At 39.2% G+C, this 17,641-nt stretch overlaps 1 protein-coding gene across 1 annotated transcript in view; it reads left to right on the forward strand.

The window, feature by feature from the left end:
- LOC139105926 (uncharacterized) overlaps window positions 1-17,130 on the forward strand; it is a 28,739-nt gene extending 11,609 nt beyond the window's left edge. Inside the window, exons 4-8 of the mRNA XM_070662287.1 lie at window positions 5,540-5,646; window positions 5,922-6,184; window positions 7,122-7,299; window positions 9,713-9,882; window positions 11,079-17,130. Of these exons, the coding sequence (XP_070518388.1) occupies window positions 5,540-5,646; window positions 5,922-6,184; window positions 7,122-7,299; window positions 9,713-9,882; window positions 11,079-15,848 (5,488 nt within the window). The 3' untranslated portion in view covers window positions 15,849-17,130. The remainder of the gene's footprint in view (window positions 1-5,539; window positions 5,647-5,921; window positions 6,185-7,121; window positions 7,300-9,712; window positions 9,883-11,078) is intronic.
- Window positions 17,131-17,641: the final 511 nt, after the last annotated feature.

The raw sequence follows: 17,641 nt of genomic DNA on the forward strand, positions 1-17,641 counted from the left end.
TATTTATATGCATGAATTTCTCGTGGGAGAAACGTGTTTCGATCATTTGCAGTCTCCGTGGTCGACAAAATCATCCGGCGTAAAACAAATCTAAAAATTCACGAACTTTCTCATCTAAAGACATTACGAGATATTTGTTCTTCTTACATTTAATTGCAAAGTAAATGTTTAATTCGCTAAATATTAATTTTGTTCCCTTTTTTTCTTATAAATGTCAAATAAAACAAGCAACACGCCGAATAGAACTGTAAGATTGCACAAGATCGATGCCAAATACGAGATAAGCGTATGCATTTTTATCAGTAGCTCATTCGCGCTCGCTCGAGAAACTAATTAACTACTTTTCGCGAGAGGGGAAGCTTTTCCAAGCGGAGATCAGGCCGTTTTATCTACACGTGTCTCACGCCGTTTGTACTTCCATTATCATGTGTGTAAACGCTCACACAGCCAAACGTAATAACAGGTATGCGGGCAACGAAGCGGACGTACCGAAGTGCATTCCGCGAAAGAGGTACGAGAGTTCGATACACATGTTTTGTTGCACAATTAATTATATCTATTAGCGAATCGTGTCCGCGTCAATAAACGCCAGCCGGGCGCGAGTATAATTAAATTCACGAGCCAACAACAATACTACCTCTGACGCGTGCCTAAACGTCGATACGTTATAATGTACTAATGTCGCCCGGAAATTGGTACGTGGCCTGTCATTGGTTTTGGAATTCCGGGCGTTTTCCCAATGGAAAATGTGTCTCTCGATATATCAGAAGCTGGCGCTCCACTCCATCTCTATTCCGTTAGGTACACTTTCGCTCGATAAAAATCGACTCGGTTCTTTCTACTTCGTTTACCTTTTCGTTGTCTATTTTTAAATTTTACCGTGCGTATCGCAATCTACATTTTTCCTTTCGACATCTAGGACAAACGTTATGAAATACAAGAGTCGATAGTAATTTCATCAACAATAAAGAAAACGCCATTTGTAGGCAAATTTGTGCAAAGCAAATGCTGAAGACGTGGATTAAATCGGCTTCACGTATTTTTAGAGAGATCGCTCAAAACGATAGTAATTTTCAATCGACCTAGTAGTTTCAGTCAAATTGAACCTAATTGAAAATTAATAACAGTAATGCAAATTTTTATTCATCATCCGTTTATATTATCTAAGTAATACGGCACGAAATTTGAAGTATCAAATTTTATTCGAATCAATTACTTTTCAATAGTAATGTTTATTAAAATATTATTTCGACCAACAGGCCCGCCGGAAAAAAGACAGAATTGTTCTCCGAGCGCGGAGTTCACAAAACTTTTTTTTTTTAAAGTTTTCTATGTAATTTCCTAGGTCCTTTTTTTATGTGCACGCGCGTGTAAATGTGCTCGTCCATTCCTCGGGGTGGTGTATGCGCTAAATGATGGCCCTCGGCAAACAGAGACGGCCGAATGCCGATCGAATTGAATTTGCGATTCAGTCGCGATCGCGTAATGACCAGGGCGGTAATCGAAAACGCGCTCGGGGTCGAATTAAAGCTTTGCCGAGTGAGAGAGAAAGAGAGAGAAGCCCGAAGAAAGACGGGGGTACACCGGAGGGTGAACTCTATCGATCAATCAGCCATAAGTAATGCGGAGCTTTTGATGGCTCACCGTTTCATTGCGGGCGGAAAGAGCCGGACGGCATGCTATCACATGGAATGCGACTTTAGTCGCATTAAACGTCAATGCCTAATGACGATAATTGTTGATCGATGGATGCACTCGACGGATTGTTTTGGTCCCATCGGGCTAATTCCGGCATTACTCGCAGATTGATTTGTCGAATGATTAAGACCGACTGTAGTAACGTTAATTACCTTGACTAGTCCGCGATAAAAAATCAAATTTAATGAATGTTTAATATCGACTGACTTGTCTAGAATACACCAGTAAAATGAAAAAGAAATAATACAAAAGAGAATGATATCGGAGATGCACGAGTCGTAACTGCTTGCAGTTGAATATAATAGCATAAATATGTATAATTATGCTCTGTGAATATCGTATGTTAAAAGTATTTCATTACAAACGATCGTAATGTAAAGCTGCGTGACATTTGCGTTTATTCCTCGATTACTGCTATGTTACCGATTACGTACAAAATTTCTCGCATTTGCATTGCAAATGCACGATTCATTTTCTATGTCTGCGTGTGCGAGCTACATCTATATGAAAGAAATAATTGAACAGATTCACGTTGCACGAGGCATTACGCAATTTACCACCATACTATTCTAATTTATTTCAAAACGATTTAATTAAATATATTATTTATATTTTTAATTGGCAAAATTAAACTTAAAATTTTCCTATAGACTTTTCGGTCGAAATTAATTTGCACCCAGCTTCGGCGTGTCATACAAATACGAACGTAAATAGAGCATACAGGAAACGTTGGCTCAGGTCAATTAACTCTGGGAGTTAACCCTTTTACACGTAGGGTTATCGAGGATGATCGGAAGTGTCTTTATCGCAAACACGTTGCTCGTTGAAGCTTATAACTTGCACCTTTATGATTCTCACCGCCAGAAGCTGAAAACCCTTTGTCTCTTTTCCTGCTTTTCTCTTCGTTCGTTTACTGACGCAGCGATGCGTAAAATCGTATTTTTAAAACTAAATTGTCGTTCCCAAAAATGTATTTTCTTTTGTCGATGGAAGTGATTATTTTTATTCCTTTTACGAGCTTAATATTTTACACATGTATTTTATTCATATATTTTTTGTTTAAAAATTATTCTAATTATATTATTTGTGTAATAACGTAAACAAATTTTTATTGCAAACAATAGGTGAGCATTTTTATCTTGGTGTTAGATTTAAACGGTAAAAAAAAAAAGAAGAAAAAAAAAGAAAAAATTGCATCGCGCGACAAGCAGATCGTTCAACACGAATCTCTTTCTCGCAATCGACATTACTCGTTTTCCAGGCATTGGAACTGCAAAATCGATTCTTATTCCAATGGCATAATATTCGTCAAGCACGAGAGAATCGGCCGCGTTACACGGCCTTCGTCTACGCGAGAACTAGCTGCCCTTCGTTTCATTTCCACCGGGTAGGGGAAGACGAAGGATACTCTCGAAAAGTTTAAGGCTCTCGTAATAAATGGCTCTCGACGCCCCGAGTCCGTCGGGGCCCGGCGCACCCGGATATCATTAATTAACAGTAATTAACGCGCGCGCCGACTTCCCTAAGCGAAGTTTCTGCCAACAGTCGCGCGTCTTGTCGATGAGGGATGAAATCCGCACGCGAACTGTTCCGATGAGTTTGCCGAGCTATGTATCGAGGAATATCGTCGATGGAACGAAGTCATCCATAACGATCGAACCCGATACATATTTCTTATAACGTACGGTTGCAACATCGCGCGCGCCCAGTTGAAATACACGCGTCATATTTCACGAGCTGGACGTGGTACAGGCTACGCCGAAAAATTATTACGTATACATACGGGAAAGTTTACTTAAACATAAAAATGCATCTCGCTTTCGATCATTGTCGACGTGAAGTAATGGCCGTCGGGGCCAGAACGTTCCCAGTAAACTAAGCGGTGAGATAGTTGTCCTGGACGTCGGCGAAATTGGATGACATCGATTAGCGATAATTCAATACGGGACATTAATTTTCATTAACTATCGAATATCGAACTTTGCTACCGTATTGCGTGGCCCCCGGATATTCTCCAAGGAGCCTGCACCGCATCGATTTTCCCCCGAAAGATCCGATGTCCTCAACGAGCAGATAACGGCAAGTTTGGAGAGACGCGCGAGTCGTGTGTCGCGAAAATATTGACTTAATGCATAATCGCCGAGAGTAATCTTGTAATTAATCATGCATAATAATTGTAACGGAAATTAGATATTATATCGGTTATGTATTATATACAAAATAACATTAAATTATTAATTTACTTTTAAATAATAAATGCAAACAAAAGGTGCCTTATATTGCTTTCAACAATTGCACGTATTTCTTTTAAAACTTTTAAAAGGATTGAATGTTTTCCCTTCGTTTTTCTTCTCGTAGAAAATTTCTCTGCATTTTAAATTAATTATGCTAACTAAGTTCATTAGAACACAAGTTTCTAAGATTAAATTAGCTTTAAATAATTTGCCACCATGTAAATTCTCCAATTTATATTTTGCGATTTTAAGCTCGTTTGCACAGCAATAGCGAAACGCAATGTCGAATTGTCATTGCGTGACGCGAATGGTTTATTGCAACGCAAAAAAAATCGTGCACGGCGTTCTACGTTTTACGTCATATTCTCTGCGATTTTTTACATTTTTATCGTGGTATTACCGCGAAGCAAATTTTACGAACGAGAACTTCGGTAATTGGTAAACACCCAATCTGGTGCAAATCCGTAACAAATTTTTGCAAATTTCGTCATTACGACCCTCTAAATTCACACGCAAGCATTCTAAGTTCTTTCGCGAACGAGGTCAGAAATCGTACGTAACATATTTTATTTCTCTGCAAATTTTCCCTGCAATGTAATTTATGTCGTCGTCATGGCCACTGTTCCGATAAGCGGTTGCATCTTCAGGTCAAGGAAAATGGACGGTGGAACTTTTTTCGAGAAAAAAGGCTTGCACCTACAGAGTCGGTCGTAAACGGTATAAAAAGTTGGACAACCGTACAATTCTTTTAGCGACTATCGTTCTTAAAAGAAGGCAGAGAAATCTACAACCTACGATTAAGATACGAGAAAAATAATGGGATTAAATAAGAAAAAAAGGATTAAATTAAATTATCACTCAGAAGAGTAAAGTAAGAGATAATGCCTTAAAAAAAAAAAAAAAATACTTGTAGTTTTAAATTTGCAGTAAATGATGCAAAACAATGGTAACATTATCAGAAACATTTTAAATCTTATTATCTCCTGAGACATACATAGATCAATATAAATCATTTATGATCATGAAATCTGTAACGATCTCCGTAGCGTTAATTCATGGATTGTATCGAGCAATAAGAAGGAAAGAAACCACGAGGAAAACCGAGAAGAAAAGAGAAAAAAAAGAAAAAAAAAACCAAACGAGTCTCGGGAAAACAACGAGAAAGTGTTTCACTTGGCGAACGTGACCGTACGAGGCCGCGATCGCCTTTAAGCCGATTTACGAGCGCACGTGCGAGTTCCGCGGGTGCAACGGGACGGATAATGACGTTAAGAGGATCCGCGGAAGCTTCTGCACTCACGTGTCGTGTATGCGAGATCTCCTCGCGTTCGTCTTCGTCGCCTCGAGACACATCGCGTTCGCGTACGTCGTGTTGCGACGCGCCTCGAAGCGTATCGCGAGCGTGTATCCGCGACAAGAATTGACGTGTCGCAGATAACATCATCGTCAACTCTCGTGGAATTTCTTCATGCGACCGACCCCGACAAATACGTAACTAATCGGTGAATTTGTCACGACATATCTGACCTTTACATATGTCTTATTGCATCAAATGTGTAATCGCTCACTCAACCAAATAATTTAACGTTATAACAAATCTGTTCCAGCTATCTTGAAATATACAACGAGAAGGTGAGAGATCTCCTAAAGCCGTCAACGAGCACGAGCGGTCTTAGACTTCGAGAGCATCCTCAGTTAGGACCTTACGTTCAAGGTACTCCACTTATTTACCGCGAAACGTACCTAGAGTGTCGGTAAATTTCTCAAGAATTTTCTTACTTAATATAAATTCAAGTTCTGCGTGGCTTAAATCATTTTTTATCTCCACGAGAATCTGTCTGTGTGCTATAATAATTTTTCCCCCCCCGCTTGTATATAATTATAGAAAAATCAGTATGATTTGTTAAATATATTCTGAAAGTAAAGTTTTCAATGTACTTTGATATTAAGGTGTCACTCAAGAAATTCTTTTTCGTTCAATTTTTTGAGGATTAACGCATCATGTGGTTCGCACCCTGGGTTCGTTAATATCATACGTGGAAGAAGGCGCGAGAGCGAGAAAAACAGCCTCGACCCTTCAGAATCCCAGCAGCAGCCGCAGCCACGCTCTGCTGACCGTCGATCTCTCGCAGGAGGCCTCCTCGTCGTCCAGGAGGCAGGACGCCGCTTCGCGCGGCGGTAGCAGGTTACACCTGGTCGATCTGGCGGGCAGCGAGAGCGCGGCCACCTGCAGCGGCGTTCATCGACTGAAGGTGAGTCATTTCCTAAAAATAATATCGTCCGCCGGAATATTCGCCGACTGAATTTCGCGCGATGGAAATCGATATCCGTGAAGCCTTTCGCGGATGGATAGAGCCCCGTTATCAATCTCGCCCTGGCCGCCGCGTCGCGCGCTAATAGACTCGCCTAATCGACCGTAGGGGTTGTTCGCGAAAGTAACAAGCGTGAAAAACGAACTGGCAGAAGCGTCGAAACGAATCTGAACCTATTTTGCCATCGAAACGTCCCTATCTCTGTGTTAACGGACGCCTTGATTCACGCGTAATCGCTTAAGCCCGAGTGCTCAAAGGGCGTAACGTTCGTCAGTGATATCTAGTGGTACCTTGTTCCATTTTCATTGGTGTAGCTTTACTCGATACACGCGTAGCGTGTGAAAGCGTATTTATTTCCGATGTGAATTTTAATGTTAAGTAAAGTACATTATAAAGTACGTGAGACAGATATGTGTGCGTTAATATTGCGTCAACACGTGCGATTTTGTCATCATCGTAATTAAGACAATGAGGTGATCATGCCTTCCGCAATACGGAAAGAATCACCACGACGCTGTAAAAATTCCGGAATCATCAAATCTAATAGCTCGCATATGAAAGTCAAAGTATGTTTACGCCATTGAAAATTCATACGTTAAACTAACAAATTTTGTAACTGCATACACAGACTTTTGCTGATAGACGTGATTACCAATTCAAAAATACGCGAAATGTTATCATGACCGATTGCGATATTTTTTCATTCGGCATTCAGTTGGAATGATTGAGCAATTATAATATTCTAATTTCTTTTTTCTTTCTTTTTTTTTCATAAATAAAAGGGACAAAAATACGCCAATAAAATAAATGTTCAATTAATTGAATAATTTTGACATTGCTTCCGGGCTAGTCTTCTTTTTCTTTGCATTATTTGTAGGAAGGTGCGAATATCAACAAGAGCCTGGTAGCTTTAGGGAACGTGATATCCGCGCTCGCTGAGAGAGGCTCAACCGGAAGTAGGCCAGGAAGAAGATACATCCCTTACAGAGACTCTTCGCTCACTTGGCTGTTAAAGGATGCACTCGGCGGAAATGCCACCACCATTATGCTCGCTAGTAAGTGTCTGTCGGTATTTTCCTTTTGATCTTTCACCCTGCCGTTCTCCCTAAACTTGTATTCTCCCCCTTTTTCAGTCCGCGCGATCTCAGAACGTTCCATCGACGTTAAGAGGTTTCCTTTTGGGGAATATTTTGCCTGCGCAAATCGCATTTCGCCGTGTGTATTTTCGCGAGGAAATTATAAGCTCGCAGCTCGCTTTTCCCCTCCTTTGATCTCGAGCCCTCCATTTTAATATCCTTTCTGTTACCAGACTGACGCACCGTTCTCGCGCGCAGATTGAAATCCAACGACCAATTCGATATGCTTAATTGACCCTTTTAGTACAAATCTCTTTCCGCGCAAAGAGTAAATTACGATCGGCTGTTGTTAATCGATTAATTTACCTCGCGGTCCTTTGTCTTTACATATTCTTTGCCGAGAATCGTTTTAATCACTCGAATGTTTTCCTTCGCTGCGTGATCGTCGGATTACAACGAAAAGCTATCTCTTTTTACAGCGGCAATCCCTCGTCTTCTCGTAAATTCTATTACTTACGGAGGAGAAATAATATTGCGAGATTCGCGAAATTATTCCCATTTGCGATAACCCGGGCTGGATGTAATTGGTTTAAATGCTTTTCCAGGCGAGCTAAGACGCGGAGATTAAATTTCAATAGAGCCGAGATAGAGAGACGCGAGAAAGCGGTAAATAAGAAATCTGTAGTGAGCTTGCGACAGTAGCTGCGCGATCGATTCATCGCCAATATTTTTCCCGCAGTACACGATAGTCGTTCATCGAGTACAATTCAATAGCGTCACTTTAGAAAGGTTTCGCTTGGTTTTATTCGACACTCTTTGATCGCATTATCCAGCGCAACTGTTTCTCTTAAGGAAATAACTATTACGAGCAAAGTATTGAAAGTACGATCGATCGTTGCCGTAAATAATTTAATACGCCAAAAAAAAAAAAAAAAAAAAAATTGCCAATTTAGAGCAGAGAAACATTGTCTTCTCTAGAAAGTAGAGACCTATCGTAGTTAGATGAAGCACGTAGAAAGAATTGCGTTACACAGTACTGATAGATAAATCTTCATCTTTTCAAGCAAAACTTGACATCTTTCCCTCGGATTAAAATGAAAATAAATTAACATTGAAAACATCGATAACGGAATAATGATAAAATACATAATTTATGAACCTCCACTGTGGGGACAAATATGAATTATTAATATTGAATGTCTTTCCGTTTCTGTTTAATCCACTCTGATTAAAATTTGTAGTTGAATTTGACAATCGTATAATATATACCGAAGAAACACAGGAACTTGTAAGATATATTGCACTCGACAAATTTACTAATCCTTCTACCTTTCATTTAACTGTTTAGCTCGATTCGTTGATCATCATAATGTTTTTATCTCGCCTGTCGGTTCAAGATAAACCGATGAAACGCTTAATTAACCCGGCGGCGCAGATAAATGTTAAACAGGGAAAGGCGCGCCAGTCTTTCCTCTTTCGATTCATCACAATTAATTGCCGAAATGAAAGAGTCGATTGCACGATTCGTACAATTGGGAGCGCGGCGAGTTTTGCGAATACTTCTAGCTGGTCCGGCGACGTGTATAATTAATCGTAGCGGAATATTCCGAACCGCTGATCATCGGCAATTAATTGAATTGCTAATAGCATTTCGGTTTATTATCAGAGGACGGAGGAGGAGAAGAGAGGGGGGGGGTAGACGTTTAATATTCAACGGGCCCGCATTTGTGATTGAGCGTGGCGCGTAGATGAGTAGACGTTACATTATCCCGTACGCTGTCGCCGCGAATTTTGCACGTCGACTCCGCGGCACGACGGATCCGGAAAAGATACTTGAAAATTCATTTCGGATTATCGAGCTCATCTCGATGAGCCGTAAGTTATTTCCGGGTGACTTGTCCGCACAGAGTTCCGTCCCGCGCGTTTCCTTTCGATTAATTCGGCAGACGCTCGCCGTTGAAAATGTATATCTGATTATCCGTGTATCTATGTGGGTTTAAAATGTGGCCAGTGTTATATAGATTTTTTTTTTTCTCTATTTATTCTCTATATATTTTCCTAAGAGTAAGAAGAATATTTCTTTGTCGAAATTGTACGCGACGGTCTCTTTAGAAAACCAAAAATATTTCGCACGGATTCATAGTCGTTTTTAAATATACGTAGCATTATGCGACATTTTGTAATAATTCGCGATAGAATTTCATTTACAGTAGACATTACTTCGTAATCATTATTGATATCTAATCGCCAACGTCCAATTGTATTTAGAATGCAAATGTGCCGCAGTATTAATCAGAAAATCGCACTGTACGATTAAATAGTTGTAGTTAAAAACCGTACATTTTTATTATGCACCTTCGACGTTAATACAATTTTTCCTGTTTTTTTTCAGCGATATCCCCGGCCAGCGGAAGTTACAACGAGACCTCACATACTCTACGATTCGCGCAAAGGGCACAAAGCGTGGTCAATCGACCAGTGGTCAACGAAGATCCCGTGGAGAGAATTATTCGCGAATTAAGAGACGAGGTCGCCAGGTTGAAATCCTTACTATCCGAAAAGGCAAGAAGTTCACGAGTATTCCATTCACGCCTTTATAAATTTACGCAAATTATAGAATTACGAGAAAATTAATTTCGAAAAACTCGATTAAATAAAATATCAATTATATTTTTCTTTACTAAGTTTCACCGCGAAAGTGTTACTTTAATAAGATGAAAACCAACACTGTTCTCTGACGTGTCTTTTGACGTGGCTGAGATGAAAAATCGAGCCCGGCAAAAGCGAGGCTGAAAACGCAGAAGGATTTAATCCCCTGGCCTGATGTTGATCGAGCGACTTTATTACGCGGCCGGAGATTCGCATGCTGCCGGCAGAAAATATTAATGAGCTTCGAGCGGCGCGCGATCGGTAATAGCGCGGTATTATAAAACAAATTTCGCAATTTTGCCGGCGCAGGACGTGTGGATCCGCGATAAATAGCAGCCGATTTTTCAGCCGTGCGCGAGTGCACGAGTTTATTATCAGGGTTTACCAATACGAGTGGCGTCGCGATATTGTCCGATGTCATTACGCAAATGAGATTCATTGATCGTTTATTTGACACTTATTGAGCGCCCGTTGCGAGCGATTGGCCGAACGATTGCCGATAAAATATAGCACGCCGATGTGTTACGCTTAACGACCGAACAGCGTTTCCATTTCCATCAGGTAGTATCTATCCTTCATTTCCGCACGTTGCATAATCGCCGATTAATTAAATTCCTCATGCTTCGTCCGCAATCGCAACTCCGTCAACGATCCCGTGGGCTCGCGCGTCGTATTTTAAATCCGAGATAAAATATTATTCATACAGAATAATAATTTCTTTTGAAAGATAAAATATCATAATTATGATGTATATTGGAAATGAAAATATTAAAACAAGATCAAACGTTTTCCACGATCGTCAAAGGCGGAAGGCTAGAAATTGTCAATTCAAGTTGATTTAATTCAAATATTAATTTTAAGCGTTAATTTACATATTACTTTTTAATTATATAAATCATAATTTGTAGTCTTAATAAAATTTAAAATTATTGCAAATTTTTATGTATAATGAAAAATTGTAAAAGATAAAGAGATAGGTTAAATTAATTAATTTCACGCATAACGCAGGGGAAAATTGGAATTGCACAGTTGAAAGAAATTTTGTTATCTAAACATGTAACACTCATTTTCGATTTAAATTAAAATCAGTTATACGAATCTTATTGCAGAATATCGACCAGACCAAGGCGCCGTGTTGCTGCGGCAAAGTTCAAAGTTCAAAGGATTCCGCGACGGATTCTCAGTGTCGTAAAGAGCAGACGCCGTTCAACACTTTGCAATCCGAAGAATCCGATCATAAGAAGAGCAAAACTATACAATCGAAGGATAACAGATTTTTCGATGTACTTCCGATAAGAAGATTCAATTCTAGTGATAGTGTGACGGCTCACGAGACGGATTCTTCAAAGTCAATCAGAAAATTCAATTCCTTCGAGTATCTGCAACTTCCGAATCGCTTCGCCGGCAATTACAATCGGGCCAAGGTTACCGAATTAAACGATGAGGACGACGAGGTAGTGGACGAGATCAATGAACCGGTTTTTGTCGATATACCGACGCTGGTAGCCGTGCTAATCAAGCCAGACGACAATTTGCAAGAGCCGTCGACGCAAATCGAAGAAATATGTTCCGACGAAGTGCAAGAAGATTCGATCGATGCCGATTTTATGGACGGCAGTAATGAAGATCTCGAGGGAACGGAAAGAGCTGATGACGATCGCAGTAGCTCGGCGAATTCCTGCGTTTTAAAAGATTCGGAGATCGTCGATCTTCAACAAATTACGTCAGAATGCCCTCCGCAAAGTCCGGCATCCGTCGGAAGAAGCAGACCGAGAGGTAAATTCAGTAAGCAAAATTCCGTCGATTTACCTTCATCAAATTTGAACGTTTCGAAGAAATTTGGCTCCATTGACGGAATCAGCAAGAAAAAAGAATCAAATTTTGGCGTTCAACGATCGCACACAAACTTGGAGAAACGCCCGACGTTGGCCGATCGTGGAAAGAAGCTCAATAATATCCGCGAAATCGATGATCGCAAGGCAAATATTAAATCAGGGAGCATCTGGAAGGCGATCGGCAATAAGGATCATTTACAGAGAAAAAGCAGCAACGAGTCCGACAAGAGTCTTAAAGACTCCAACAGAATAAACAACTATAATAATATCGGTAGAAAACCTAGTTTGGAAAGCCTAAAGAGGAAAACTAGCAAGGATAGTAGTTCGAGTAGCTCTAAGGATGAACAAATTTTAATCTCGAGTTTGACGCGCGATAAACTGACGCGCAGAAAAAGTTCTCTAGATCAAGAAGCAGCGACAGCGGCGGGTGGTCTAAAGAATCACACTGCTATTCAGAGGGTGAAGCGAGCGGAGATTGTAGCAGCGGTCACAGAACGGCTCTACACTAGTAGAAAACATACGGATGAGATTGGTATGGCAAATAACAGCGCGTCGGGAATACGTTCGCCACCCGAAGGTACTGACATAAAAATACCGAATAGTCTTATAGCGCGATCGAGACTTCAGGAAATCTCTCGAAAGATGTTGATGAAGCGGCGAAGGATCAACGTAGACACGCAAACGGAAGGAGCGTCGACCCTGCGCTTCAAAGACACGGCGAGTCTCACAGACGAACCTAAAATTGTTCTCCGAGATGCGGCAGTCCTCACGGACGATCACGCGGACGGTAATGTCGCGGTATTTGCGATGGTAGATCCCAGGATACCTGTTCTTCGAGTTAAGGACATGGCAACGTTAACGGATCGACGACCACCGACTGCCATTTTCCGCTGCAAAGATGCTGAGAGCTTGACCACTGACCTCGATTTCGACGACTACGAACTTCATTCGCCACGAAATGATTCCGGCATACTTTCCGACGACGCGCAAAATTACGCCGAAAGCAATCTATCCAGCGCCGACGCGGTGTCCGAACTTTATCCGGAGAACAGTGATAAAAGAATACTATGCGTGGATACTGCTGACAGCTCTACCAACACGTTCCTTGGTTCGCCGGGAAGGAACTCAGCGGTGCAAACGACGCGTTCGGAAACGGCGAGTCGGCAAAAAAATAATTCGGAAGACAGAAACTATGTTAAATGCTGCAACCTGATTCACGAACTCAGCCAGCACGTACGAGCTAACAGCCCCGAGAAAAACGTTATCTCCATATCTCTACCGGAAATGATCAATATAACTATCGAAAGCACGAACGGCCTGGAATCAAGGATAGCGGTGATAGACGGCAGCGATGCCGTGGAAGAGAAACCCATTTCCAGTGACGATAAGGCAGCTCAAACGGACGAAGAAATTAAAAATCGAGTTGAAGAATCCCGTTTAAAAGATTTCACAGTCAAATCGACGGCTATTCAAACGGACGGCAGAGTTTTCAGAATCGAGAATATCTTTCAGGATCCGAAAAGTAAAAACTATGACGTGCCTTCTGATTTAAACAAAGAAACTGCGGCAAAAAAGTCGGTGACTTTTACAAGTTCCTTAGGCACTTCTTCTATCGTTGAAACGAAAAAGAGCGGCACAGAAATGGAGTGGAATGGAATATATATCGATAATGTTTATCAGAGATCGCGGTCGGTGCCAAAAAGTGGTTTAATGGAAGCTTTTATTATTAAAAAACATAGCTACAGTTCGAATTTCGGAAGATCGTCCCAAAGATTTAATCGTCATGATTTATGGAAAAACTGGAGTCTTCCATGTCTAGATAAATCGTCCGAGTTTTCAAATTATAATAGAGAAATTATGACACCTACACAGCAAGACACTAATTTAGAATTGATTGATAATTTATTCTCCTCTACAATAAACAAACCTTCTCACGTCACTACAATTCCAAAAGAAACGGCTCCGAAATTATGTAATCGAGGCTCTAAAAATAACGGCAGAAACTTGAAATCAAAATCTAGTTCGTCAAAGACTTTATTAAACTATGATCATAATTTTTCGGATGACAGTCTTGATTACGATGAAGATGTCATAAAGATATCAACTACGAAAATGATAGATTCGCATGATGACAATTACGAAAGCTTTTGCCCTCCCGATGTCGTTGCGCACACGAAAAAAGAAGCTTCGAAATCGATGAATCACGCAGATTCAACTAACGCCGAGTCTTCGATAGACGACGATTTTAACGACACTCAAATAGAGTTGCCAAAAAAAAAATCCGCAGAAATTTCAGAAGAGAATCTTATACACGATTACAGAGCATTAATTTTGGGAACATCAGCGCATATTATGGACAGCGATTCTGAAGAAGAAGCAAAAATGAGAGATTTTGATAATATTAAGAAAAAGGTATCTTTTTCAAATCCTAATATTTTCGAGGAGATATCTGACGCTGTAACTAATCGTCAAACTCTTGCATCAAGCTCAGAGTCAATTTTAAAGCCTATTATTAAAAAGAAAAAGCCGATTGTAACTGAAAACTTAGATATTATTCAATCGAATGTTGATAACGATTTGCAGCAGAAAAGAATACACTCGACGGAATGCGAAAAAGCATTGCCTGCCTCGAAAAAGAATTACGATTCAGAGGACTCTGAAAAATTGCCTAATGACGAAAAGATTGCGTTTTTCAATAAAGATCGTCGCGAAGATTCTCACAGTAAAATTGCCGAAGATAATGCCATCGACGAAGGTACACCATCGGAAAAAAATATTTTTAAAGAATATCTGAATGAAGCAATAATTTTCATGCGCAACATGAACTCTATGAACGAGTACATGAGTGCCACAAACATGTTGGAAAACTACGGAAGGCGTCGCAAAAAGCGAGGTCGTCGTGGAAACGATCCGAGCGTAGATAAAGATTACACGGAGTTTCGAGGGCGGAAAGTGAAGGATGACATCGACAAATACTTACTGCCGGATAATGATAAAACTGTTGCTGTCGAGTCTTACGCGAAATGTTTGAAAGGAATCGAAAGATTGGAGGCGTGCATCGATAAGGTCAGCAAACACAACCAGGTCCTGCGAGACAAATATGGCATCGACGTCGAGTCTGCTGGCGCTAAATCAAATTTAGCGAATCCCAGTATAGACTCCAGGATGTCCAGCATCACCGACATCGCGATCAATCAATGCGGGAATGTTATTTCCGAAAATATTACTGAGAATTGCGACGAGCCTGAGATTTCCTTGCCGCTTTTGTCTTCCACTCGAATCGACATTACCGAAGGATCTACGCTAAGTGAATCGGAAAAGTATCGAGATCTTATTACCGAAATAGACAAACTTGATTTTGACTACAGAAATAACAACGATACAATTCAGGACGATCTTGAGCGCAAAATCTTCGATCAACTAATGAGCGCTGCTGAATTTAGTAAATGCCAGAGCTCGAAGCAATTCCGACAGGAACGCCTCCAGAAAATATCCGATCTTAGGTCGCAAAGCCCAACGACTTACTCTAAGTTACGAAAGACTTTCCAACAGGACACTCATGGCATCCTTAATTTCGACCAAGTTTCTACCACCGAGGATTATCTCGGCCACATTCGCGGAATTGAGAATAGTTCTTGGACGTTTAGGAAAACGAAACTCTCGGATCGAATGGACGATACTAACTTAAAAACGTCGATCGGACTTAAGATTGATTCCGAAGATTTTTGCAGCGAATTGTCGAAAGATTACGATAACTTGTCAGATATTGAAGTCTTAAATGAGCCGACAATTTTCCAGATAAAGCATCAGAATTACCTAATAAATCCTATAAAATCAATCGAGGTAGCACAGACGTCCTACATGAAGAAAGAAATCGAGCGGAAATCAAGAGATAATTTAAAAACCGAGTTAATGAATTCTAGACTTAGGGATTCTTTCATCGTGGAATTAAAATATCCTGGTAGCCCTAGAGCGAAATTTTTGGAGCTCTTGAAAGAACGAAGACGTATCGTAGAAAACAGCAGGGGTACAAATGCATTTTGAAAAGATTATTCGAACGATCTTTCTTATACTGTTAAATTGTAAATCTATTTTCTACGCGCATTTTGTATTTTGACGATTATTATAGGGAAAGAGGGAGTCTGAATATAATAATCGATTTGCATACAGAAATATCTAAGCAAAAACTTGTAAATAGTCCATGTAATATTCGCGCGCATTTTATATTCTCCTAATTTTATCAGTTTTTTGTCTAATATAATTTATTTTTAATATAAGAGTATGATAATAATAGTATCGATAAGTATATGTACAATATTAATGGACTTTAAATTTCAAAATGTATACTAAAATATATTCCACATAACATTTGTTCAATTATTGCATTTATTCGAAATATATAATACTTAAGATTCTAATATTCTTATCACTGTTTAATATCTAACACAAAACTTTGCATATTTCTCAAATTAAAAACATTATATTTGTTTTAAAGACCATTAATACTTTTCATATATTATCTAATTAAATCAATGATATTTTGTACATAAAAATAGATAAAAATTCACATTGTAATTTTTCCCTCCCAAAAAGAATCAATAATGCACAACTATTCGTTCTACAAATTTTTATACAACTTCTATCTTAAAAATATCGTAAAATATTTTAATATTAATAATAAGATAAAGTAATTTCATTTATGAGAATTGTATTTAAAAACCTTTAATCGTCCTTATAAAAATGCGTTAATGTTATAAATGTACGTTTTAAGATAAAAATATAATTATTATAACGTTCATAATTATCATTTAATAAAGACTATTTTACGAAATAAAGAAACAGTTCTTTCTAATATAAATATTAAGACAAAATTATTTTACTCATTTTACGTTTATATATATTACATTATTTTATACAATATTATAATTTTTATTTTGTTATGCGATTTACGCAATTTCTTAACCCTCACATTCGAACGGATTTTATTCAATTTTTTGCAGTGTGCTGTTTTTAACGCAGAAACACATAATTTCAGTAACGAATTGATAAATTAAGTTACGCTCGTACGTGAATTTTAAAATTCTAAAAGCGCGTTTCAAGACCGTAATATTTCCTGTTTTAAACAGGAGATGTGGACAGGATTAATTGTACCATTTGTACAATTTCTCATAATCCTGATATCAGAACGCATTATAAAAAAATCATTATATCAAACGATGTTAAAAAAAATCATGCGACTCACCGATCTGCTTAAGCATCAGTGGAGTTGATGATGCAGCAGGTGACTGTAACATAAAATTAAAAAATATTAATTGTAGAGATGCTAAATATTTATTCTTCAATCAAAAAAAAAATTATTTGATAATAAAATGTCATAAATAAAGAAAAATTAATCCTTACCTATAAGTTGCTCCACTGGTGCAGGATGCCCGTCCCGGGCCTGCTCCTCCTCTCAGTTGGGACGTGTCGAGCCATCCTTCCGCGCACTGGACATTCGCGAACGCGCCCGAATTAATTATAATCGCGAGAATTAATCATTGAACACTGTATCTCGTGCGATATTATATGACACTCCCGTTTATAAAACTCGGATAAGAAAATCTATCGCGCGACTACTTTGGCGAAACTCCCGATACGTCCGACGAACCGGCTACGGTTCGTATTTATTATAATTTCGGCGTGCGGTACTTTAATTTCTCCTTCGGATTTTTATCTAAGCGGAACTCTTGTTTTACTTTGATAAAAATCCGAAGAAGTGCTGAGCTGTAATAATATCAAGTTAAATTGCATACAGTTATATGCAATTTATATTGATATATATAAAATAAAAATTAGAA

Source organism: Cardiocondyla obscurior, linkage group LG10 (assembly GCF_019399895.1).
Source record: "Cardiocondyla obscurior isolate alpha-2009 linkage group LG10, Cobs3.1, whole genome shotgun sequence".
NCBI classification, from domain to species: domain Eukaryota; kingdom Metazoa; phylum Arthropoda; class Insecta; order Hymenoptera; family Formicidae; genus Cardiocondyla; species Cardiocondyla obscurior.